At 32.8% G+C, this 26,286-nt stretch overlaps 1 protein-coding gene across 18 annotated transcripts in view; it reads right to left on the bottom strand.

The window, feature by feature from the left end:
• PTPRD (protein tyrosine phosphatase receptor type D) overlaps positions 1 to 26,286 on the bottom strand; it is a 2,844,105-nt gene that overhangs the window by 131,295 nt on the left and 2,686,524 nt on the right. For 11 of the 18 annotated variants that reach the window (XM_051987498.1, XM_051987402.1, XM_051987374.1 and 8 more), the window contains 4 exons: positions 19,648 to 19,857; positions 12,758 to 12,918; positions 7,375 to 7,389; positions 2,464 to 2,576 (listed from right to left, as the gene is read on the bottom strand). In XM_051987498.1, coding sequence (XP_051843458.1) covers positions 2,464 to 2,576; positions 7,375 to 7,389; positions 12,758 to 12,918; positions 19,648 to 19,857 — 499 coding nt within the window. The remainder of the gene's footprint in view (positions 1 to 2,463; positions 2,577 to 7,374; positions 7,390 to 12,757; positions 12,919 to 19,647; positions 19,858 to 26,286) is intronic. The other 7 variants (XM_051987410.1, XM_051987460.1, XM_051987478.1 and 4 more) reach the window with 2 other exon arrangements.

The raw sequence follows: 26,286 nt of genomic DNA, 5'->3' as shown, positions 1-26,286 counted from the left end.
TGTGGCACACATAAATGATAAGCTTATTTTTGTCTGCCCAAGAGCTGATTATTTATCTTTAAGAGAAACAAATCAACAATGGCAATAATATTCTCTCTCTCTCTCTCTTTTTCTCTTTGTCTCTCTGTGTATCTCTCTGTCTGTCTCTGTCTCTGCTTCTCCTTCTCCTCCCATTTTGTCTTCTTTTCCTCCCCCCTTTTTCTCTTTTTTCATTCCCCAGAGAAAATGGAGCACATTCAACAAAAAAATATGTGGTAATCAATATTCAGGGATACTTAGTTAAGTGAGATGGCCATATGATTTTGGTGGTAGGGGTGGAGGATTTCCTCAGGAAGAATGAGAAATGGCAGATGGCTATGGATCCTTTGCTAAGTGCATAGAACAAATGAGAAAAAAGGCTATGAACTGGAAGGTGGAGAAGATTCCAAACTGTAAGGCTAAGCAAAATGTGCCTGGAATCGATTTTAAGGATATTGTTTTTCTGTCCTTTTTTCCTCCCTCGCTCCTTTGCCCCAGTTTACTCACAATTATAAGTCAAGATGACACTTTAAAAGTACAAAATATCTTTATTGAGAAAAGCTGCCCAACTCTTTTTTTCTTTGTAATGGATAACTCAATTTATTACCAATTCACATTTATATGATATGTTAAATATTTCATATTCCCTTTGGGAAATAGAAGGAATGTTCCCACATCAACTGGCAATGCTCAACTGCCAAAGGCTTCCTTAGGATTTGGTTGTTTTTTTGCCAAATCACATATAAAACAAGGAAATGATGAAGGGAGTGCTAGAAGGGAAAGGAACATCCTAAGTCAAAATACTTTTTCATTCAAGTTTTGAATTGTCTTTAAGCTAAATTGTAATGCTGTTCTGCAAATCATTCTTGCTGTGAACTTCCCATTTTATTCATCTGAAGTGGAACAGCATCTCTCATCCTCTGCTACTGACTGGCTCTTTCTCCTTATATTCTGGGTTCTGGTAAATCCTTCTTCTGTTGTTTTTGCCTTATACCACAGGAGTACAATGATTAGGGGAATGAGTGTACCAGGAAGCCCCCCTCCAAAAAAAAAAACAAACAAAGGTAGAGAGAAATTATCTTTTAGATAAAATTCTTTTATTTCTCTGGCACTACATGTCTGTCTTAAAGAATGACTAGAAGGGGTCTTGAGTTCATCTCTGCTCAACAAAGCCAGATAACTGCATTAAATTTCAAGGTTTAAAATTGTTAGACATAACCAAACTGAGAATAATATAAGGTCTATTAACATTAACAGGGAAATGCTTAAAATATTCTGTATTTTCCATAATTTAACATAAAAAAAATTTTATGATAACTAGCTAAAATTTGTCAATTCTATATGAATATTATTATGCTTTCTATTTATAAGCACTTAAAATATCAGGGAACCTAATAAATGATATTTTAGGAATATAAATATCTTCTTCTTTTTTCCAAATTGATAAAGATATAGATATGTAGGATAAATGTATATGTATGTACTTGAAACTATATAAAGTACATAATGTCTATAGGTTTATATATGTGTTGCTATTTTAAATAACTTAAAAAACCAGATTTCTAATTTACTTAACTAGAATTAAATTTTTCTTAGTTAGAATTAGATTTGAAACTTCATATAGTTTTTACATTCTAAACATGAGCAATTTTTCACTTATTTAAATTATAATGCCATAATAAAAATGTAAGTGAACATAACACTTATGTTGCTTTGACATATTTGCTTTGTTTATTATCAGAAGATGTAAAACTAGTGCCACTCACTTCATTGAGGCTTTCTTCTCTTCTCTTTCTATGTCTGGCATTCTCTTTTAGGAATCCAGATGTCTTGTATAACAGAGACACAGCTCAAAGATAGATCACCATGTCTCCAAACTATTCCTTTGTGACAATATTGTTTTCATCTGTTGAAACACTTTAGTGTTGTTTGTTTTAACAGGCAAGGATATTTTCTCATTGCCAGTCACATTATGTATGCTCAAAGTAAAGAATTTTCACTGGTCAATGAGGTTTGGTTTAGGGAATAAAGAATAAGAAAAATAAAGAGAAAGAATGTGTGGGGGATGATAACTTATGCTTTCCTAAATTCTGTAAATAATGTGTGCAATCATTCTACAGGATGAGACATACACTTTCTTAAACATCAATGTCACTGTTAATGTCAGTACTATTTAACATACATTATGCCCCATCAATGCCGCAGGTGTTGTCCTTCAAAACACAAAAAAATGAGAAATACCCTACACTTTGGTAAGGAACAAGGAACGTAATTACTGTCAGACTTACAGTGCTGGAAGTCTCATCAATATTCACATCCGGGAATTGGCCACAAGGCAATGATTCAGGGCAGCAATCTATTTGTGTCTAGAGGCACACTATTCCCTGAATTCTAAAAGCTTTCCAGAGAGACAGAGCTGTAAGAAAGATAAGTGGTCCTTTTTACCTGGCGTTTGAAAATTGAGGCGCCTCAGTTCGACTGGGTCAGTTGGATGATGAGAAGGAACCTCTTTACTGTTTGGTATACTGCTTTTTCTAGAGTCAGATTCTGCCCTTTTCCTGTATGAATAAAACAAATGTCAAAAATAACATTTTTAAAGAATTTGGGTAAATGAAAAAAATTGCAGCCCCAATATTTCTTTTCTTTGTAAGAATTTCTCACTAACTAGCTGAATTACCATGGGCAAATAACTTTAGTTTTCTTCACCTGTTTTTATATGTAAAATAAATAAATAAAGGGAAAAAACCTTTATATGCTTTATAAGATTCTTTCAGCTTCAGAATTCAGTGATCCAACAGATCTTTTTTAAGTGAGATATGTAGGATGGGCAGTAGGGTGTGTGTGTGTGTGTGTGTGTGTGTGTGTGTGTGTGTGTGCACACACACACACACACACACACATATCTATGTATGTTATATATTCATAGCTAGGATAGGGGGCAAGGAGCTACTCCATATACTCCCATCATCCTTTCTCGAATAGTTCTCCTAAAATCTAGTTAAAAGAAACACAATCTTACCATCCTGTACTTTAAAGTATATTGAAACACAGCTGAGCTGTGAGATTCCTCTACCTTTTCAAGTACCCAGCAAAGTAGCAATGTATTTGTCATTCTTGTTTAAAAGTGTGTAATGGGGCACATAGTGATGATTATCTGTATTGCTTATGTTAGGACTGTCAAATACATTTAGTTGGATTCCTAGTATGGCTGACTTCACCTACTGTAGAAGAATTTGGTCCACAGAACACCAATGCCTGCTATGCCTCTGATCTTGAGGGAAAAATTGCTTTTGTGGTTGATGATGGCAAAGCTAACTGCAATTTATATCGTTAAAGAAACTCAATCATGGAAATGTCAAAGAAAAAGTAATTGCTTCGAGTGGCCGTCTAATCCTCTGGATGATCATTCAAGGCAAAAGACTCATTAACACTGCCTAGTTATAAATGTGAGCTTTCAGACAACCTATTTTATCTCTGTTTTAAAAGCTACCCACTGCTTTTATTAAACATCCTTGTTTAAGCTGTCATAATGTAATTTTAACAAATGCATGAACAAGATTTGTTAGATTTGATTCTAAGTCTACGTTATTCATTGTCCCTTTCCCACTCAAATAAACAGTGATATCTTTTTTTTTTCTCCAAGTTTGAAGTAGATCAAAAGTTTAGCTTGGTGATTAAATACTTTCTTTCCCTACTAAGCCTTCCCTCAACAGTGATTCTCCTCTGATGCTGACAACCTGACACAGTTTCAAGAATCTCAGCCAACAGTCATGATCAGAGTGTTACATTATTAATTGCTGCACATAGCAAAGGTACTACAAAACTGGGAAACAGATATTCTGGGTCTTCCAGGAATATTTGCCCTGACTATTAAAATGTGGACATTGCAGCATAGTCACTGCCATGATAATGAAATGCCATTCTTTGATGACATATAGAATCATTGCCTAGTCAGTCATTGATGACTGAGGTCAAAGGGCTTCTTTGTTTTCAATCGTATTTATTTCCCTTGAATATAGGAGGTCCAGAGGATAAAGAGAGGTGAAGGAAAGCACACTACATCACTCAATTGCATTGTTTTGAAGATCATCCCAAACCTGTCTCAGTTTTGTGAGTGGGCCTATTCAGATCCCATTATTACCTACTTAACCACTTAAACTTATTGACTGCCACTTCTTATGTCAACATTGGCATGTCAAAGACAGTCTTAGGAGCCAGATGTACTTGAAAAATGACAGGACTAATCAGAGAAGAGGTAAAGTTGGTGAAGTAATAGAAGCTATTGATAATTTTGATAAGGGGATTGATGGTGAGGTAAAAAGGGCAAGTTAGACGGAAAGGGATGAGAAAAAAGAGAAAAAAAAATAAGAAGGTGGGAAAGGACACAATGGAATAAAGAAAAAGATGATTGATTTTAGGCTTTGAAATTTAACCAGGTCCAATACTATGGGAATATATCTGATGATGTTTAAACAACAAGAGAAATCTAAGAGTATTTTGCAGATGAAAGGCATATTAATAAAATCAAGAGATAGCTCAGTATGCTGACAAAAGCACAAGATTTAGGGTCAACTTTGTTATGAGCTAACAGGGAATCTTTAGGCAAATCACTTAATTTCACTGGGCCTCATTACCTTTATCTGTAAAATATATGGTTGGACTAGATGATCTCTTATATCCTTTTCAATTCTGATAGTCTGTGATTCTGTCACTGATGGGTCACTCAGCTTCACTTGCAAAATATGCCAAGTTTGTTACGAGTTTGTAGGAAGTATACTGTTGCATATTTAAATTGATATGTTACCAAAAAAAGTGCTTCCCCCCTTCTTTACTAGGATCAGAACTGTAGCACAATAATGAACTCAGTGAAAGGACAATACAAGACCATGCTTTCCTTCTTGTCATCTTTATTTTTAAACACTCAAGAAAAATAATTTAATTCTCCTGGGCTCTGGAGGAGTAGAAATCCTCTCCTGACAGAGTAGTCAGGGAAAATCAGTTGTTCTTGGCAACTGTAGAAAAAATCAACATACTGGAGCATGGATACAACTTTTCACTTCTACACTCTATATTTTTTATTCCACTAGATTTGTATGTGTTTTGGAACCATGTGCAAGTTACTTACTTACATTGCTTATCAGCTTCCTTTCTCGTTAATAAAATGAGATCAACAATTATAATATCTTTTTCTTATGTTTTTGAATAAATTGCTTTGTAAACATATCCTGAAAAATATGAATGATTGTCAAATGTGCACATGTGTATACATGATCTTTCTTGGGAAGTATCCCTCTAGGCATGAACTTTTGGTAGAGCAGGAAAAGGAAGACTTATTTTATCTTTCTTCAGCTATTCCTATTGATGTTCAATTATGCCACAGTTCCAAGCTTTTAGTTAGAAATTCTAGTTCTATGTTCTGCCACCTATAGCTATTTAAGCCTAGAGAAGATACTTGGTCTACTGAGCTTCAGTTTTCTAATTAAAGCAAAAGACATACTTGAAATGTTATCTTTAAGTTCTCCTCTAAGTAAAGGCAAAGTAAGAAAACTACAACCAAGTAGTATGTGGCAGTTTTGTGGCACAGTGGATATAGCACCAGGCCTAAAGTCAGGAAGACTCATCTTAATTGATTTCAAATGTGGCCTCAGACTCTTACTAGTTGTGGTAAGTCTGGGCAAGCCACTTAACCCTGTTTGCCTCAGTTTCCTCACTTGTAAAATAAAGTAGAGAAAGAAATAGCAAACCACTCTGCTATGTTTGCCAAGAAAACCTCAAATGGGGTCATGAAAAGTCATACATGAATGAAAATGATTGAATAATCATAATCTTTGATAATTTTTGGCACAATGAGTCACTGACAAAAAAATAAAATGCTGTTTTTGAAAGCAATAATGCAAGATATATAATTGACAACATAAAAAGAGTTCATTAACCTTGGGTATCTAACCGAAAATTTTCTTCTTTAGAGTGAATTTTAACAATTAGAACTATAAAAATGTGTAAAACATTGCTTTTGTAAGAGGTGACTATAGTAGAGAAGAAATACTATGGAATTTATAGTCAATGCATATGAGAAATACTTTGAACCTATCACTAACTGTGTAATTGTACAAGTTACATACCCTTCAGGATTTCCTTTTCTTCCCATACAAAATGAGGGAATCAGGAGAGAAGACCTTAGGGGACCCCATTGGATCTGGTTTTAGTGAACTATACATCACTATATATATTGAAGAAGGAAAAAAAAAACCTTTACATTTTGGGCATCCTAAAGAGAACTTTTCTTATGTTAAATTCCTATATCATTGCTTCTGTGTAATATGAGGATGATCCTTGATTCTCAAAAATCATGGCAGCAGAGAGTAAGCTCTGCAGAGGTCTCTCAAACTGCAAAGGTTTCAAATGTGGTCTGGGACTGAGAATATTTGTCATTTATGAATGTGTCTAGGTGGGTTGGAGGTAGTTTATCATCATAAGAGTGGCCTGGTCCCGGTGTTTGCCAAATCTTTCAGGTCAAAACAATTCATAATAACTATCTTCCATGCATGAGAAGGTAAGAGGATACACATAAAACAAATAACTGATTCCTGAAATATTAAAGCAAAAGAGAGATGCGTTGCCCATGTGAAAAGCTGAATTAGATGTTATCTGCACTCCTTTTCAACTCAAAAATCTTATTATTCTTTATTCAATGTCAAACTTATGAATGACAGTAATTGAACATATTTTGCATTGAATAGTGGTGGACATAACTAGGGCAGTGCATTTAAAATGTTGGTGGGTCCTTATATTCGAGGAATCACAAGATTATTTATGATGAAGTAATGGCACTGTGTCACAGGACAGAATTGCTTTAGGAAGATGAGACTATTCTAATGTTCACAGATGACCTATTTTAGGATTTTTAGCCTGATCTCCAATAGAAAAAAAAAACAACTATGTAATAGAGTATATATTCAACTTAAAAAAAAATTAAGCACACACTTATTGCTCCCTATTGCCCAACTGATGAGCAATCATGAAATAACTTAAGTTACCTAAAAGGAGAAGAAAAGAAAAAGGCAGCTTCTTCTTCTTACACCATGAGAATAAAACACTTCAGATTCCTTCCTATTTGCCTAACTCTCTCATATTAGAGGCAATTTGCAAAACTTAAAGTGCTATACAAAAGCTAACGATCATATTAGAAGTTTTTCAAAGTGTATGAGATTTAATGTTAATCTGCCCATGATCCTCTGGTCTGACATTATTTTTGAAGTAATTACCACCATCATTGTCACCCATCATGCCAGGCTACTACTTTCCCTTTTCCTCTTTCTTACTGGAAGTAAATGGAATTCATTCTTTACTTCTCACCTGTCAGGTTTACTGCTCCATTTTAATGCAGCAAGGAGGAGAAAAAAAGGCTAAATGTTAGTTGGCCAATGGCAAAAGGAGTAACCATGACAACCAGAGATCCAAGAAATGGTGTTCTATAGTGGGGACATGCAACTTACACAAATTAGCAAATGACAGCTTATAAAAACATTGAATGCTTTCTAATCATGGAATAAATGGAGGACACAAGGTTATGTTCAAATGAGAGTCTTTTGCTGTTGAAGAAAACATTTTTGTATTAATGTCATACTCTCTTTTGGCCGTCGCCTACAAAATAATGCCACAATCAATTATATCCCAGGAGGTGGCTGATTTTAGATATATAATTTGATTTTTACTAAATGTGCTACATGCTGGGGAAAAAAAGACTAATGTATCTAATGTGGATATAGTAAAGTCCTATGTAACAGATTTGTGCATATAAAATAAAAATGTCTTAGTTAAGTGGATACATTATTTCTTTAGTGATAGCAAATTTTAGAAGTTAAAGTAAACTACAGAAAAAATTTCCACAATGGTACCATATTTACTAAGTACCAGAAATGATTTCTTCAAATACATTTAGACAAGTTAGATAATCATAAATGTTTTTCTAATAAAGGATTAAATACATTTTTCAGTTCTGTAAGGTATAATCCATATCATTATAAATCTATGATGCATTAGCAGGGCTAATTGGGAAAAGCACTTTAATTTTTTAACTCATAGGGCAGACATTTCTTAATTCATGACATGCTACCATATGTGTACATTTATTTCATATTTGTAAAACCTCCACTTGTATTAACATGTCAGTCAATTCATGTTCATTACTAGGTACCAGGCACAATGCTAAGTGTAGTAGTTTAAGCTGCTGTTAACTTTATATAGTGAAAAAAGTCTTGTTATTAACATGAGTTAATCTGTCTACTCCCATCTTGGAGGCACTTTCTATAAACTATATGATTTCTCCATTTAGCATATTAAGGGATACTATCAAAGTCAGTAGAAAAAGAAAAGCATACTTCAAGAGATTATGTGCCTCCAAATTGTGAGCTGGTAACAGGTTCAGCAAAGTTCTAATACTTGGGTTAAACTATGCTTAATTCCTTATGATAAACATGTAGAAATACAAACTGAATAATGAAACTGGCATATCTACCATAGCTACTAAATCATTCTTATCCTCAGATTCTTAAAGGGTTGTCCACTATAGAAGAACATCCCTACCTATGACTACACAAATAGCATACATTACATACATTCTTACAAAAGTTTCAAACATGTTTGCGTAGGTCAATGACAAAAGTCAACTGGCCACTTTTGAAAGCCAATTAATTCCTTTTGGATAGTGGAATACTGTTGTTAATGTTATCTTTCCCAAAATGATACTTGAGTCTTCCTAAGAATCAACACATCTAAAAATGTAATTTATTTATACTCCTTTGGAGATCAGGTTTATTATATTTGTTTATGAACCCATATTTAGTACATCTAGCAACATTTGAATGAAGAAGCTTTAGGAATTTAAACTTATGAATAACATTAAAGTAAATTGTGTGTATGGGACCAATGTTATGACATACACCAGGCAGACAAAACCAAGGTTCTATGTGAAGGAATTAAGAACAATATTTCTATTTATACAGCATTTCCCTTCAAAGATCTCAAATTACTAAGAACAAAAAATAGTATTTCTAGATAGTGGGTAGGTATGTTATCAGTTCATTTAAATGAACAAAAAGAAGCAATAATTTTCTCAAGATCACAAAAAATGCTAGAATGGGAAAATATTCAGAGAATTCAAATATATAACTCTCTATTTACTACTTTACTTTGTTTTCATTACATATAAATCATTAGAATAAGAATAAATATTATTTACTCCAAAATTATAATTACTGCTATTATTTTCTTACTATTCAGAGATTTCAATTGTTTATAATAGAATTCCAAACTCTGGCTTCATTTTTAAAATATCTTTCTTTTTTCTACATTTCAAATCACTATCTATTCTCTTTTCTAACATTAAATATGCCTCAACCATTGTAGAATAACAGTTTTCAGATTTCTAATTATTGGATGGGGTAAGTCTTCTAACTGGTTATACATAAATATATCTTACAAAAGATTTTTTCTCTTGTCTGCTTGTATTATTTGTGGTTTGAAATTGAAATTCTGTAGTTTAATCTCTATTTTCCCTGGTGATTTTGTCATGCCCATGTGCTAAACTCCTTACTTAATACATTTCTATAACAAATATGTACTTGGTAGAGGACATAAGAAAGTGCTGAGATAAGATATAAGACAAAACAAGTTAAAATTCACTTTTTATTGGTAGTGGGTCAGTAGCATCATCTTTGTAGGAGAACAGTACTTAGAGAAATAAAAACTGCAAATTATTTCCAACGATCCATGTAATGAAGTAAATGACAACTGACAAAAGCAGGCATGACTTTTGAAAGAATGCATTTGGCTGAGAGTTTAGTCATTAAAAAACATCACTGATGGGACTCAGCCAAATTTCTCCCATACTGCTCCATGATAATGACCCTAAGGGGCATCATTATACCTACTTGAATTTCAAGTCAATAATTTCCAATCAAATCTTTATTGCTGAGACAAGTATTTCTACTTCAGAAATACTTTGTAAGTCACCACTTAAATGCATTTTCAGTTAGGGTTTGTACGTTTCAGTGTGTAAACTGAATTTCTCACTCATCTACTACAAGCATAACTTTATGTTTTAATATGTAGGTATTTCAAAACAGAACCATGAAAACTGGTCATCCTTGGAATAGATAATATACTCCTCTTTTCCTCTTAAGGGAAAAGTCTTTGCATCTTTCTAAAGTTAGCAGTGTCCTATGAGTGATTTAAACTGGGAGAGATTTAACACTACTAGTTCCACCAAATGGTAATGAATTTGTCTAGTTCTACTCCAGAAAAAAAATCTCTGAAGAAATCTTGCTACACACCTAGAAAATCAAGATTACTTGAAAAAAAGAATCCTAGGATTAAAGTGAGAAGTCCCAGATTTGAATCCTAGCCCTAATTCTCATTAGTTTTGTGACCACACAAAAGTTGTAACCCCTCAGTGATTCAGCATCAATATCTATAAAATAAAGATTTTAATATAGCTACTACCTACCTCACAAAGGGTAATATGATGAAAATGCTGTATAAATCATGGAGTATAAAAAATCTATAAATTATTATTAAGTTTATTGAAGGAAAATATTTAGAGGGAAAAAATGTTCTGTTTGTTTCAGATAGACTAAAACTTGGCCTGCAATATATATCTGGAATTTATCTTCTGACAAGTACTGAATCATTGTGATTATTACAGGAGTTCAGATGTGGACACAAATTAAAATAACCTATGAGAGCAATTAAAAATCTGCATTTTATTGTTATTATTATTGAAATCTCATTCAATAATTTTTACAGTATAAACAGGAAATGTCACAAAATTCTTATTTGGAAAAGTTTGGTCAGGTCTCAAGTATCATTCAGGAGCTCATTCAGGTATACCCTTTGGCCTTTCTTCATTTGCTTTTTGGGATAGTTCCATAATTTTTGATTATCCTTCATAGCAGAAGTGACAGTGGGATAGAAAGGAAGCATTGCATGAAAACTACTCAATAATGATCCTTAATACACACACCAGGGAAGGATTTGAGCAAGAAAAAAATGTTTGAAACCATTGTTTAGAGTGAGGTTTTTTCATTTACTCATTCCTTTCTGAGAATCTATATGCCCCAAATGATGCAGCATTGTCAATAAAACATATACCAGAGAAATACAGCCAAGCATTAGGGAGATAGCAAGACCATATAATGAATGAGAATTGAAAATCTCCTCAATTCCTTCCCCCATCTTCTTCTCAACATTTGAGAGAAATTGAGGAAGTACCTTTAGGAGAAAGGGATTATTTTAGGGGAATTTTCATGAGGAAAGGAAGCAATCAGGGAGAACAAAAAGGGTGAAACTATTTCAGGAACATGGTCACAAATGAACATTTATGAAACAGAGTAGGAGAAACATATGTTGAATTAATGCATGGGGGAGAAAGAAACAAAGAAAAGGATATAAGCAAGTGAAGAGTAGGGGAGAGGTCAATGTCAAGAGGTTTCAATCTATTTTAGAAGGGCTTGATGGAAGGAGAGAGATGAAATACTTTATGGTGGTGAAAGAAGATGGTGGCAGGTACATCCAGAATGGATGGGCCTTCACTAAAAAGAGAGGTGGATAAAAGCACCGGTATTTAAAGTGATCCAAGAGTAAAAATAGATTAATGTGAAGAATTTGTCGTGGATTGAGAGAATGAATAAATTCTACAGTTATTTTAAAGGATGATACTGTAGAATTTAGTGGCATTCAAGAGGTTGGGGAGAAAATACAAAAGTCTGAAAGCATGTGAGAGGAATATAATGAATTTAATAGCAGAGTTGGAAGATACTATAAAGTTGGAGGGGAAGAATGGTGACTTTCTTTTCTACCAAACTGGCTCTAATCAAGCAGTAGAATGGAAAAGGTATCCAGAAATAGGTAATATAAAAGCAGAAAGTAAAAAATATGAGGAAAATAAAGTAAAAATCAAGGATGATAAGCCAAATAGGCAACTGCCTGTATAGGGATGGAAGTTGAAATCATGAAGTACTATTAGAATATTGAAGGAAAAGAAGCTTAATGACAGAAAAAAATGGAAAATGCTTCTCCTACTCATGGAGAACATAAGATAAATGATAAGAAGCAAGTTTTGAAAGGTTATAAATAAAATAGAAAGGTCAGAAAAATGTTGGAAAAGTCAGGGTCCATTTTTTTCTTCCTAATTGAACCCAAGCTTTTCCAGTCTTTTCATCTTAAAATATTTATGGATGGAGGAAATGTCAATGCTTGTAATACTGATAAAATATATGATATAAGAAAGTGATTACGTTTTATAAAATTATTGGAAACAGAGTATAAAATTGGGCAAGACATGTGAAATGCATATTTGCCCCTATAATTTGGCATTATTTGATAATGCTGCCCAGAAATGTTAAGCATGTATACATGAGACAGGAAAAAGAAAGACATAAATTGGTCATGATGGGAATAAACTAGTTTATATGTCCTTTTGAGAGAAAATAAGCCAAGAATGTAAATATAATAAAGACAGCTGGAAAATGATTACCATATAAGATTTTGTATAGTCTATATTTTTCCTGTTATATAGAATCAGTGCATCAAATATTTCTGGAGGTTTCCTGAAAATATTACTACAAATGTAAATCATGCAATAAAGATATAATATTTGTTATGGATTATAAATATACTCTATGGCCTCCACCTCCCCACCAATGAATATCATTTCAACAGAATTATGAGGCAAGCCTACCTTTTGTAGAGGAGGATAGCTATGACAATGCAAATGATAAAGACAACTGCAAGCACTGGCCCCACGACCCAGATTAATCCTTCTTCTTCATCTGTCATGGGCTGGGGATCGAGGTCCATTGATACAACAGGATCCGAGTAAGGACTAGTTGCATACATGGTCTGAGGAAAAAGAGTTTGTTTTGTTAGGAAAGATTTGTCTCAAAAAGGAGAAGACAAGATAAAGCTGACAATTGGTTGACAAGTAATGGTATTTCCCCTAAATAATTAACTGTGCTCACTTTGTAATTTTGAAAAGTGGCTTGTGGGAAAAATAAATGTTACATACAATATAATTTGTTGTAATGATGGCATTCATTTTAATGTTAGCTTAGACTCAATAATGTGTGAAATCTTTTAAAACTCTTAAATACAAGTCATTAATGAATCAATAAGTATTTATTAAACATCTATTGTGGGCTAGAAGACAGTAGTATATTTTGTGTCAAAAACATTAAGTTAAGAGAATACCTGAGTTTATTTCCCAGATCTGTAATTTGTTGATTTTATGACATCAATCAAATCAGTTAAAGTTTCCAAGCCTTAGTTTCTCTAGCTATGAAATGAGTTTATAATATCATGTTCATTAATAATGGCCTAGGATGAAATGATCACAAAGAATATCACATAAAAAAGCAAGGTATTATAATATGCCCAACACTGAGTCCTTGTCCCTCAGAGACTCTATAATCAACTTGTAGAAATGACAACAAAAGTAAAGTGATGAGAGAATAGTTAGGGTGGTAGATAATGTAATTATTCCAATTATGTAACTAACACCAATATTTCATAAAACAAAGAAATGGGGCTTGTCCATGCTAACTAAAGTCAATAGTTATAGGATAAACCAAGATAAGATTTCAACTCATCATCATTATATTCACCAGATATCTGCTTGCCTATTCTGACTGATATTTTCTCTCTCTATTGTCTCTTATGAATGGATTTGTGAAAGGAGTATGAAACTAAAAAAGACCAGAAAGCTAAATGGAGTAGATAAAGAGGATTGGTGGAAGAAAAAAATGGATACCAGAATACCAGAAAGGAATGGAATCAATAAGTTCAGGTGATTAAGTTATGAAATTAGATTTATGTCTTCTGTTACAAGTCAATGATAAGTTTTGAGCATATTCTCTTAAAACTAGGTGAGACCCAAGTACAGAGAGATAATGAAAACCACAGGAAGAATAACTGAAAAGGACTGAGAGATGGATAGGGCTGGTAAAATCAGAACATTCAAGAAAGAAGTTGCTCTAAGGAATGATGGTAAGCTTTCTTTCAAATTTCTACTAAGACATACAGGCTCTTGCTCACTGCCTGACAATAATAATAATAATAGCAGCTAACATTTAAATAGTACTTACTGTATGCCACACAATGTGCTAAGCACTATATAATTATTATCTCATTTGGTCTTTTACAACAATTCTGGGGTACAGTTGCTATTACTATTTCCATTTTACAGATGGACTTTTTCCAGCCCAACTTCTGAGATAACATTACAAACAGGATTATCAGATCAAAGAGCAAAAATTGAAGAACTGAAGAGATGTTACAGACCACTTTGATCCCTGCAATCTACAGGTAAGTAACTATGGTGCAGGGATGGAAACAGAACTTGTGGTTACAAAAGTACTAATTGGGAGAGTGGTGATCCAAAGACACATTATAGGATCACAGACCTAGAATGAATTGAGATATCAGAGGGGATGAGTCTAAAACCCTTCATATTACAGATGAGGAAACTGAGGTGCAAAGAAGTCAAATGGTTTATCCACAGTCAGACAGAGGATTCTAAATAATGACAGAAATTATAACTCAAAAATTCACCAATCTTGGAGGACAGACTTTAAAAGTTTAATCAAGATAAACTTGTGGAATTCTGAATGATGAGGTTTTTACAGGAACGCTAAGCACAATTCTCCACCAGACACATTTGCATTTCATATGAAAAAACAAATCAAGAAATTCAAGAGGAATGGAGACTTATGAAAATTAAAAACAAGTTTTTTTCTTTTTGAGGGTCAAATAAAAAGTTAGTAATTATTAGTTCATCCTACCTTAACCTTCTGATAATCTTGACAATCTTTACATTTTCTAACTGAAGACTGGAGGAGGTGGTGGTGTTTTCATTTTTTTGCTTGCTACTCTAATGTTTTTTTCCAGATAATTAAACTAATCTATCTATAGATGTGCTAAGTATTTTATTCAATTAACAATCAGAAAGCACTTTGGGAAGACCAAAAGCCAGTATAAATACACATAAGTATTGCTTAGTTGAATATCTACGTGTCAGAATCAAGAACTCCCAGGTAATGAATGATCTTCCTACACTGAAGGCACTTAAGAAATACTTGAAACAAATGATGTTGGCTTATTTTGACTTAAAGCAGTGGGATGGAAAGGTGAATGAGAAAAATACAAGAAAAAAAAAGTTTGTATCTAATGAGATACAGGGATAGATACCATAGTACACGGATAACTTCTTAATTTGAAACATTTTAAAAATCATTCAATTATGATTTCCAGAATAAAGACAGGAAATTTTTTCTGATGTGAGTTGAGGTAGAAAAAAAATTCACCTTTTGCTGTGCTTCTTTTGTGTGTGATAGTACTCCTCTGAGAGTGCCTTCTCTATTGTATTACAACAGTGTTTTTAAATCTCTTTAAATTCAAAAGGTGTTTTTTTAATTAATTGATTTAAAGCTAAGTTTAGAATAGAAAAAAAAAATCATTGCCATGTACACAATAGAACATAACAAAGATTTCAAAATATAAATAAATTGCCACATCAAGAAAGCCTATAAAATAAATACTACACATTGTGTTCAGAGCTGTCCATCTTTTCTCTTCTTCCTTGTAGTTTTCATTTGTTCTCTGCAGTGTACTTACTTTATTCTTTCCATCCCTCCTCCCCTCAAGGAGGAGTACAATTAAGCACAGATATATTTATATATTTACATACACACATACATACATATGTGTGTATGTATATATACATATTCATGCACATACAAATACATAGATATCTATAATCATAAATGTATATTTACATATATTCATATACATCAATATAAAAGTGAAGGTGTTTTTTAAATTTAAAAAAAAAGTTTTATTTTCCCTTCCCTTCATGCTCTGCCTTACAATCTTTACATTGAAGTATAAAGTTTATTATATACATTAAAAATTCCAAGAAGTCAATCATTTTCTTTTCAAATGACAATTTATGCACAAAGATAACCTATGCAGAAAGGCTGTCTTTTGGTTTGATATTCCACTTGGAAATTTCCATAGTCACTTGAAAAGAAGCCCCTCAGTTCAGCATCAATACTAATAGAGCATCCTTTGATAAGCTTCTATATCTGAAAGAAATTGGGGTGTGGGTATGGGGGAGAGCTGACTGGCTGAACCCAATTACTGTGTCTTGCTGACTAAGGAATCAATTAGAAACTTACCACCCAGAATGTGAGATGCTAAATTTTAATGTGAACTATCATGTTCCCCCCCATCCCATTTCTGTCTTTCCTTGATTTAAAAAAAAAAATACAAAACAGTATTACATTCAGCTAAAGCAACCCAACCATGAAGGGACATAAGAACAAGATGAATTACATAAGAGAAGACAACTCATTATTTAGATCACCTCAGGAATTCTCCTTATTGCTGAATTATTTTCTAACTTTCTTATATTCCACTGATAGAGTCACAAGTAAATTACTATAATTAAAGAAGTCAGCTCTGCTTGTCTCACATTAGACAGATTTTCCCAATGAATTCTGGGAATAAGCATCACTATTTCAATGGTACTTCCAAATTCAAAGTCAAAACCAAAAGAAAACAAAAAAACCCTCTATCATTTCAAACTTTAATTTTTGGATATTCTTAAAGAGAAACTCAGTTTTTTTTTCTAAGCTTCCACAATAATTACATACAGAATCCTGAAGTTAGGAGGACTGGAGTTCAAATCTAGTCCCAGACACTTAATACTTCCTAGCTGTGTGACCTTGGGCAAGTCACTTAACCCGAATTTCCTCAGAGGAGGGGAGGGGGACATATTATTTGAAAATTCTCTTTCAAGTAAAGATGAGTTCAGGCAAAAATATGTTTATAGAATAAACTGTAGCCTTGTTTTAACACAATCAGTTTTATTGGGAATCTAATGGAATCTATCCAATAATATTTAATTAAAGGAAGTATCAAAAGGATGTTCTTATACTGTTGCTGCATATATATATATATATATATATATAGATAGATAGATAGATAGATAGATAGATGGAAAGGACCTTGGAAATTACCTAGTTCTTCTGCTTCAAATTCAAAGCCCAAACAGAATTAAAATATAATTGGGAAATGTTTAATAGAAATAAATGAATATGCAAAATAAATGTTAATCTGTGGTTTTCTAAATCCATTTCTATATGAGTTTGATACCACTCATTTGATACCATCACCTCTTCATATTATAGGTGAGAAAACTAAATACAAAGAAGAAAAAAACTTGCTCAAGGCACAAAACAATTAAATTAGGATTAAATAACAACATCAAATACAACACACTCTCTACTATTAGCAAACTGACTATTTGTAGAAGACAATTTCCAGCATGGGTCCAAACAACTTTATCACATTACAGATTTTATATATTCATTGTAGGCTAGATTGAAAGTAACTAGAAAAGCCCAGAAACCTAATGAAGATGAGGATCTTTACCACTCCTCCCCTCTGCACCAAGGAAGAAGTCATTTAAATTCATTGCCGCCACTTCCTCACTACCCAGTCCTCAAGTTCTTGAAATCTGAATTCTAACTCTACAACTCGACCAAAACTGCTCTTTCCAATTTTCTCAATAATTTCATAATAGCTTAGACTGATGATCTTTTCTCAGTGTTGACTTTTAAGGAGGGTTTTATTTATTTATTTATTTTTTAATATCATGAGCCACCTGGGTATGGTCTCCTTTCTTGGTTTCTTTGATATTGATCTAATTCTCCTAGTTTTTTTGATTCTCCTTTGCTTCTATACTTTCTGTCTTTTCACCATGGAAATACTTCATAGCTTTCTGCTATACCATTTTCTCTTCTATCTTTAAATTCTCCATCTTAAGTGATCTCAATAGGTTCCATTCTTTGAGTTTAATAATCATCTATCTGAAGATAACTTGCCAATTTTTGTATCTATAACTTTCTATCCTATGACTAGAAATGCATTTTCAGTTACCATTGGTTACTTCCTCCTAGATGACCTATATGAACATAATTTAACTGGCAAAAATGGAATAGCAATCACTTTATGTTGGTTGGGGGAAAATTTTCCTCATCATATATAGTGCCTGTTATTAAAAACATAAATTAAAAATACTATCAAAGCACGCCTTTAAAATCAAACCATGCTAGACTGCCTAAGTAAAACAAAGACTTACCAAAACAAGCTTAACATTTAAACAAATAGATTTTCTTTCCTAAACTTCTCTATTAGGAAGAAATCCCTACTATTTTTCCTAGTTCATTTCCCTAATCATGGGGTAAATTTTGATTTTTCTCTCTCACTTTCCTTCTCTCAGGATTAGCTAAGTCCAATTCAATTCCTATCCCATTCTCTTTACTCACAAGGTCCTCATTTTACAGTCAAATCTTTTCATCTTGTAAAGAAAGATTGCTTCATTTATTGAATATGCATCTTCAGCATCTAACAGAGTAGGAGCTAAACAGATAATTGTTGATGGATTGATTATTATTTGGATTCTTACACTAGTCTTTACACTTATTTCTCTACTTTCAGTATCACCACTTTTTAATCCCATCTCCATAGAGCTGCAAAAATAACCTTCTGATATTATTGGTCAGAATATGTACCTATTCTCTAAAATATATATACATATTCAGAAACTCACTATTGCCTCTAGGAAAAAAATACAAATTCACCTGCTGACTTAAAAATCCTTAACAGTCACTCTCCAGTTTACTTTTCTATACTTTAAAAAAATCTTTACTCCTCTTTTAAGCATTCTACATTCTAGTCATTTCCTGAACTTGGGCTTCTATTTCCTATCCTTGTGCCTTGACACAAGCTGTCTTATTGGGGGATATAATTTCAATAAATGAAATAGTCCTTACAAGATGATAAGAATGTGCATTGAAAATCTTTTAGCTTTTTTAAAGAAGCAATGTAGATGAAACATTCTACTTGAAATCTTCCTTAAATTATTTTTTATTTTTAGTTTATAAATATAAACTAAATAAAACAAGCAATTCTATAACATAGTAAAATAGAAAAAATGTAGTTACAAATCTGTAATGTGCAACCTGCTATTCCTTTTAAAAGTATCATGTACATTTCTTTTTTTCTTGTTTCTATGACACTCCACCCTCAACCCCGCCCTAGAGATGAAAGCCTTTCTTGATCCCCAGGTTGTTAGTGCAGTCCTATCTCTCCTCAAATTACTTTCTTTATCAACTAATGTCCTTATTATCTATATTTATACATCTATATGTTTATACAGATATGTGAATATGCTATATATATGAATTATGCATGCATGTACATATAATCAGATCCATATACATATATGTACACATTGTGCATGTGCTTATATGTATACACACATGGATGCAAATAATTTATATGAGTGTAAACACATATTCATGTCTATGTTGATGTGTGCATATATATGTGCATATATCTATATATTTCCCCATTAGAATAAAATTTCTTTTAGAACAGAAAGTGTTTCATTTTGGTCTTTTTGTATTCTTAGCACTTATCACAGTGGTTTGAACAAGGTAGATATTTTATAAATGTTAAACTGCACTCAACTTCACTGGAATAAAAACCAAAGCACAGTAATCTTACCGACTCTGCGTGCTCCATGACAGCCAAGACAAAGAAGACATACTCTTGACCACTCTGGAGCTGCTTGTTTGTGAAGCCACCATAATGTTTCTCATCCCCCAGGGTGAATTCAGTAGGAAGAACATCAAAATGAGCAGCAATATATGGCTTTAGTTCAACCTCTCTTTCGTGACGGAGGCTCCTGCGTTTCCGAGATATTTCCTTAAGAAGCTTTTTTTTGTAAGGTTGGGGAGAAAAAAAAAGAAAAAGACATAAACAACAATAATAGAAGCTATTGGGAATTTAATGGGAAAATATATTTCAAGACCAAAACCAAACTAAATGCAATGCATCTGCATTTCATTGAGTATGCCAGCATTCCTAAATTTTAATCCTCTCAGTTTTTTTTCTATTTCTTGCCCTTTTTGTTAAAATGAGGTACTAGAAGTTACTATCAGATCACTCATAATGTTAATATGATCAAAGAAATCAATTTTTAATAAATCATATCATTGTCCACACTCACAAAATTCTACAAAGAAAAGTCAATAGCACATTAAAACTTAAATGAGGAGAATTAGACAGGTTCTTGCAAGGAACACAGGAGATAGAGTAGGAGAGTATAGAGGTTACCTAATATAATCTAATCATTCTGTTTAACAGAAAAAAAACAAACAAACAAACCAACAAAACCAAAATAACAACAACAACAAAAACACAACTCAGGCCCAAAAAAGGGAAGCAATTTGCACCAACTTACCCAGAAAATGAATCAAGGATCAAGATTTGAACAAAGATCCTATTCTTTCTACTACCCTACAATTTCTAAGCTAAGTAATCATGTCTCTACCTGTATTTTAATTATTCACCATAAACATTACTTGATTTTATAGACATACTTTGAGTCATACTTTTGCTTATGCTACAAGGCACTTTACAGATTTTCTCCCAGTATCAATATAAAATAACAAAATATTTGTATTCATGCACATGAAATTGATACATTATTTATAAACATATAATGCCTCACATTTCATTATTTTGCAGAGAGGTCAAATTTTAATGAACTATTTAGGAATCTATTCATATTTTAATTCCAAACAAGTTTCTCCCTGACATGTAGCATTCGTTCTTCTTTCTGGTATATACTAGTAAATGAAAATTTATTTAAATATGGTGATTATTTTTGGGAGTTGGGTCACATTCTACTCTAAGATGAACAAAAATTATTTTTGAATCATATCTTGAATACTCATATGATTACCTTTCAATACTTAATTATTATAAGTTCTCAATTATATTTTATGTAATATGTTCTGAATCTCAATAATTATAAGCACTTATGAAAAGAATCAAAGTTCTTAATACAATGGCAGTGCTTTCAATCAAGTTTACATCAAATGTCTTGATTTTATTGTGAATCTCTAATTTTCTCATTTGCCAAAAGGGGAGAGTGTTAAATTACATGATTTCTAGAATCCTTCCCAGGGTTAACATACTTAGATTCTCTAGAACTTTTCACTTGATACTGATACCATATGAAGGTTAATAATGCATTACAGACTCCCTTCTCCTCACTGATATTTATAGAGAACTTTAAGGGTCACAAAACACTTACTTTAAAAGAGGTAACTAAGTGGCACAGTATATAAAGTGTTCAACCTGGAATCAGGAAGACTTAAGTTAAAATTCAACCTCAGATATTTACTAGCTGTGTGACCCGGGGTAAGTCACAACCCCAATTACCTAAGAAAAAATAAATAAAATAAATAAATTTATTCATTATAAAGATCAGTTGAGATACTATTTGTAAAGCACTTAGCAAAGAAGTTAACACATGGTAAGTTATATAAATGTTATTTATTGCTATTATCATTATAATACATTATTTTATTTAAGTTTTACAGTGACACTATGAGATAGATACCAGAGGTATTCTAATTCACATTTCATGATAAGGAAATAGATTCAAAGAGATTAGTATGACAATCACAAGGTGTGAGAGGGAGTATTTGATTAAAAGTCTGCCAATTACAGGCCCATTCTATACCCCTATTCACTAAGCTATACTATTCAGTTGACTAAATAGAAACCAGCCAGTCTTATGACATACTTTGATCATACAAGTGATTTAATGATACACTTAAGATAGAAATCATTTAAGCTTATGCAATAATGTTGACTATATTTATTTCTCTAAGGAGAAAAATGGACAGAATCTAAAGTGAAATCTGAAGTCTTGCTTTGGTAAAAATATGTTGGCACCTTCTTCTCTACTTATTTTCAAGGGTATTTTAAATCTTGATGAACAAATCTCAGATTCACATTATATTAATACTTTATTTTTAATGGATAATGACAAAGCCTAACAATTTAATTTCACTTATAATGGTAAATATATTCTTGATCAGAGAAAAAGGTCCTTTGGCTTTCTCTGAACTGACTGATGGCTTGAGATTTCCTCCCACCTACTCTTTGTCTTTTCTTGGGCAAACATCATCATACTGAAGGATAAAGATGCAGAATAATTCTGTAGCCATTTATGTAACTGGCTTAGATTTTTGCCACAAAGTGAAATTAACAACAGTGGACAGAGAAAGGCATATTCACAGCTGAGAAATTAGAATTAAATGTCTGGGATAAGATTAAAACTTCAGTGTAAAAGTGACTAAAGGTAATTCTTATGAAATATTTTATTATAACACATGCTCACTAAGAAAGCTTTAATTATACTTTTTTTTTCAAGATCCTAGTGACTAAATACGGATCTTTCCTCTCTCTTCTCCTGATTACCAAATTTACCAGGCAGTTAACTCAAAGACATAAAGGATCATGTTTAGTCTGAGCTTCTTAGAGACACATAAATGAGTATGCAATTTTTAACTAAAATTTCAAGGATATGCTATCAAAACAGAAAAGAAATGTGCACATAATGATGATCTTAGAATAAGTATTTCTGATACTCTAAAATTTCCTCAGTTATTTGGATTTAATCTACTGAAGAAAGAGAAATACACACATACATATATATTTATGTATATGTAAACTTACATTCTATCTACATATCTAAAAGATCTTTTGGACTTCTTACAACATTATTGCCTGCACGAACTTAATCAAATCATTCAAACTTTCCTGGCCTCAGTTTCCCTATCTGGAAAATAAAGGATCATTTAATGGCTTTTCCACACCTAAATCTATGAATCTATGATTTAAAAGAAAGATGTGTTAAAACTGTATCTTGTTCTGGTTCCCTTGATCACCACTTTTGCTTCTAGTCAATACAATGTCAGTTTAAAAATAGCTGGCATCAAATTATAATAGCAAGAAGGCAGATTCCAAAGGTGAACCTAGAATTCATGCACAGATCACCTTAAAGATCAAAGGAACACAATGTACAAATTGTGTCATATATTAATTAAAACACACCCTGAGAATATCTGCTGAATCAGAGGTAGCTATTAAGACTCTGCTGTCATGGCTTTTTGGTCCTATAGATAAGTTCCAGCAATCTATAGTAAGACCAGCAGAGCACCAAAGGTTACTGACAACTTTGAGATGAATTAGATATGCTAACTTTAAAATTTTACCAACATCTTTGAGATTACTTGGATATGTTAATGAATTTGCCTCAAAGTGGCACAGTTAATATTTAGACTGTTAGCCCACAAAAACCTTATGAGATCTCAATCTCTTGCCCTCTCCCCAATCATCTTCCATCTTCATCAGTATCCATGCAGCCAAATGCTCTCACCTTTAATCCATGCAAGTGATTCTCTGTGCCTCTCTCTCTCCTTGTTTTCTTCCCCATAATGCCTAACTTCATCCAGTATCTCAACAGTGACCCCAAGTTGTCTGCCTCAGGACACTTTTTCACTTCTTGGTCTGTCTCTGTACTCTCTGTGCCTTTTTAAAGCATGAGGGCAGCCTCACTTCCCATTGTCATTTTAGCAATAGAACCAGATCTGACTGCCCCATTTCATAATTTCACAAATTAATTAGCAATTCAAAAGAGCATCAGATTAGAAGCCAGGAGATCTGAGTTTAAGATTCTTTTCTTGTATCAAACTAGCCTATTGACTTTAGGCTTGTCATATCCCATTCTCCCTTCTTGTAACAAACCAGCCTACTGACTTTAGAGTTGTCATATCCCATTCTCTCCTCCTCAACCCAACCTCTGTACACATCAGATCTCAGCTTCCCCATCTATTAAATAAACGTATTTGACTAAATGTCCTCTAAGGTTGGAGCACAACTCAGATTCTTTAATTACATATAAAAAATTTAGATATTAAAAAAAAATCTGAAAAAATAATTAAATCATGTGAATCAATCTTAATATCAAATGTAACCTTTCTGACCAAAACTTCACTCTGTAAAACAAAAACAAACAAAAATGTTGTCGTTTTATTAAATTCTTCAATAAATTCCCAAATAGAGATACTCTCATGAGTAGAATGACAAGTTCTACTGATCCTAAGTTTGTACTAATATATTTGTGTATTTGTCCTCTATCTACAAGATTAGATTAGGTCACTTTTCTTTTAAAATATTTAGGTGTTCATATGGATAATTTTAAAAGTCTTTTATAAAAAAAACTGACCTCCAATGCTGGAGAAATATTGCTTTTGGGGAATCAGGAAAAAGGTCAGCATAGATGTAATGTAAATGTTAGCAGTCACTAAATGTGAAAAAAGCAAACAGCCTTTTGGTCAGCTATGTATTCCTTTGAAAGCTGGTTAATCAAGTACAAATAACAGTAGTTTGTGTGAATATATCACCACACCACTTCAACTTCACTGATCAAACCCTGAATGTACTCTTAATTTCATTCATATTTTAGAGGTAGGATGCTATCATAATTCATCCATATTACTGTCATTCTATGTTTGTATTGTTCTGATCTCCATAGTATTTATTTCAAATGTGCAATGGATCTCAAATGCAACCATTCAGGTTACAAATGGAATCCCTTTATTTTGCATTTATTCAGTTGGAATGCTGCCTTTATTATATTCTAAATCACAAAGATGTGTTTGGATGGCAGCAAGTGGAAAGTGCACTATGTTCCAATCAAAAACTGGTCCCACCTCAAATAAGTAATGTGCAATTAAATTCAAAGATTACATATCATTTGGGTTGTCCCTGGCTGGATCTGTGATGACGTCTTAACTTCTATCACATCACTTGGAAAAAGTGGAAGAGCTAGTGTGGTCCAATGGAAATAATACTAACTTCGATTTGAATTCTGGGTGTCATTTGCTGTGTGATTTTTCTTCTTTCTTCTTCTTGAAATTTACTTTATCCTTCTGGAGCCCCAATTACTATCTATAAATGAGGAAAGGTTCACTTAGACTATCTCTATTTTTCCTTTTAACTGACCCTATGAACATATGATTCCACGTAATTGCATTTCTCTGACCTCAGTTTCCTTATTTGTAAGGTGGAGATGATAATCCTTATAGTGCCTACCTTAGAGGATACTGAGGTAAAAATACCTTTTAAATCTTAAAATACTACATAAATGTGAGCTACCATCAATAAATATAACTAATACTCCCATTTTTATATTGATAATAACGAATGTGCCCGAACTGGCCTTGATAACAGCAATTGTGTTCATGGAATTTATCACTTTGGGAGGCTCTTGTACAGAATGGGACAAACTAGAAGATAATGTTGGGAGTAATTCTCCTTCAGAACCATCCTTCAATTTTTATAGGCATAGATATGAGTCATAGCTGCAGAAATTCCCTTAGGCCACCATTCTCTCATTTGAGAGGTTTCCAACAAATTGAATTACAGGCTTTTTAAAAAATTACTTGGTCAAACATATTTAAGACTTTCATCTGAGTAGCACTGCTTTGTCATATTTGGAAGTGCCAAGTGGTACGATGAAATTGCGACAAAGCTTTTATATTATCCACAGTAAGGGGGAAAAAAAGAGTCTGGAGGGATCAGAAAGTAGATGAGTAAGCATAAAGTGAGAACATCGCTTACTACTCACTCGTTCCCCTCTACAATAGTTACTTGATGTATTGGAGGTACTTCCAAAAGATATATCAAGGGCTTGGGTTCTTTATCAGAAATAATTTTCATTTTCCAGTCAATGCATATCTTATTTCTTCCACCATTAATTCTACAATGTGGTCTCAATTATATCAGTAAAAAAGTGGGAAACAACCCATCCTGACCTAAATATTTCTGAATTAATAAATGTTCTTTATCAAACTATTATACAGATTAATGCACCACAACTTGCAGGATGATTAAAATGACCCTTTGTTATAGGAATCAGCAGCACAGACCCATAGAATTTAATTGCAAAGAAGTTCAATGTCATAGAGCCTCACACTTTAATCTATTAGCCTTACTGCATTATGATGGGGATTCTGGAGATTAAAATTTGGTTGTAATATAGTAACTCAGCTTTCATTACTTACTACCAAATGACTTTTAAAAATAGGTCTTAATGCTTAAATGCATTCGATGCAATGTTGGACTATCTATCTCAGTGTCATGAATAACATTTTTGTCAGTTTATTTTTTAAGTAAAGGAATGAAAAGAGTAGGTCACAGCATTTTAAAAACCTAATTCTAATCAAAATGGAATGGAGATATTGTTGAAAATTATTTGAGAACTGATTAAAATAATGAAGA

This window comes from Antechinus flavipes, chromosome 1, assembly GCF_016432865.1.
Source record: "Antechinus flavipes isolate AdamAnt ecotype Samford, QLD, Australia chromosome 1, AdamAnt_v2, whole genome shotgun sequence".
NCBI lineage: Eukaryota > Metazoa > Chordata > Mammalia > Dasyuromorphia > Dasyuridae > Antechinus > Antechinus flavipes.
This window is presented reverse-complemented; position numbering and strand designations above follow the sequence as displayed.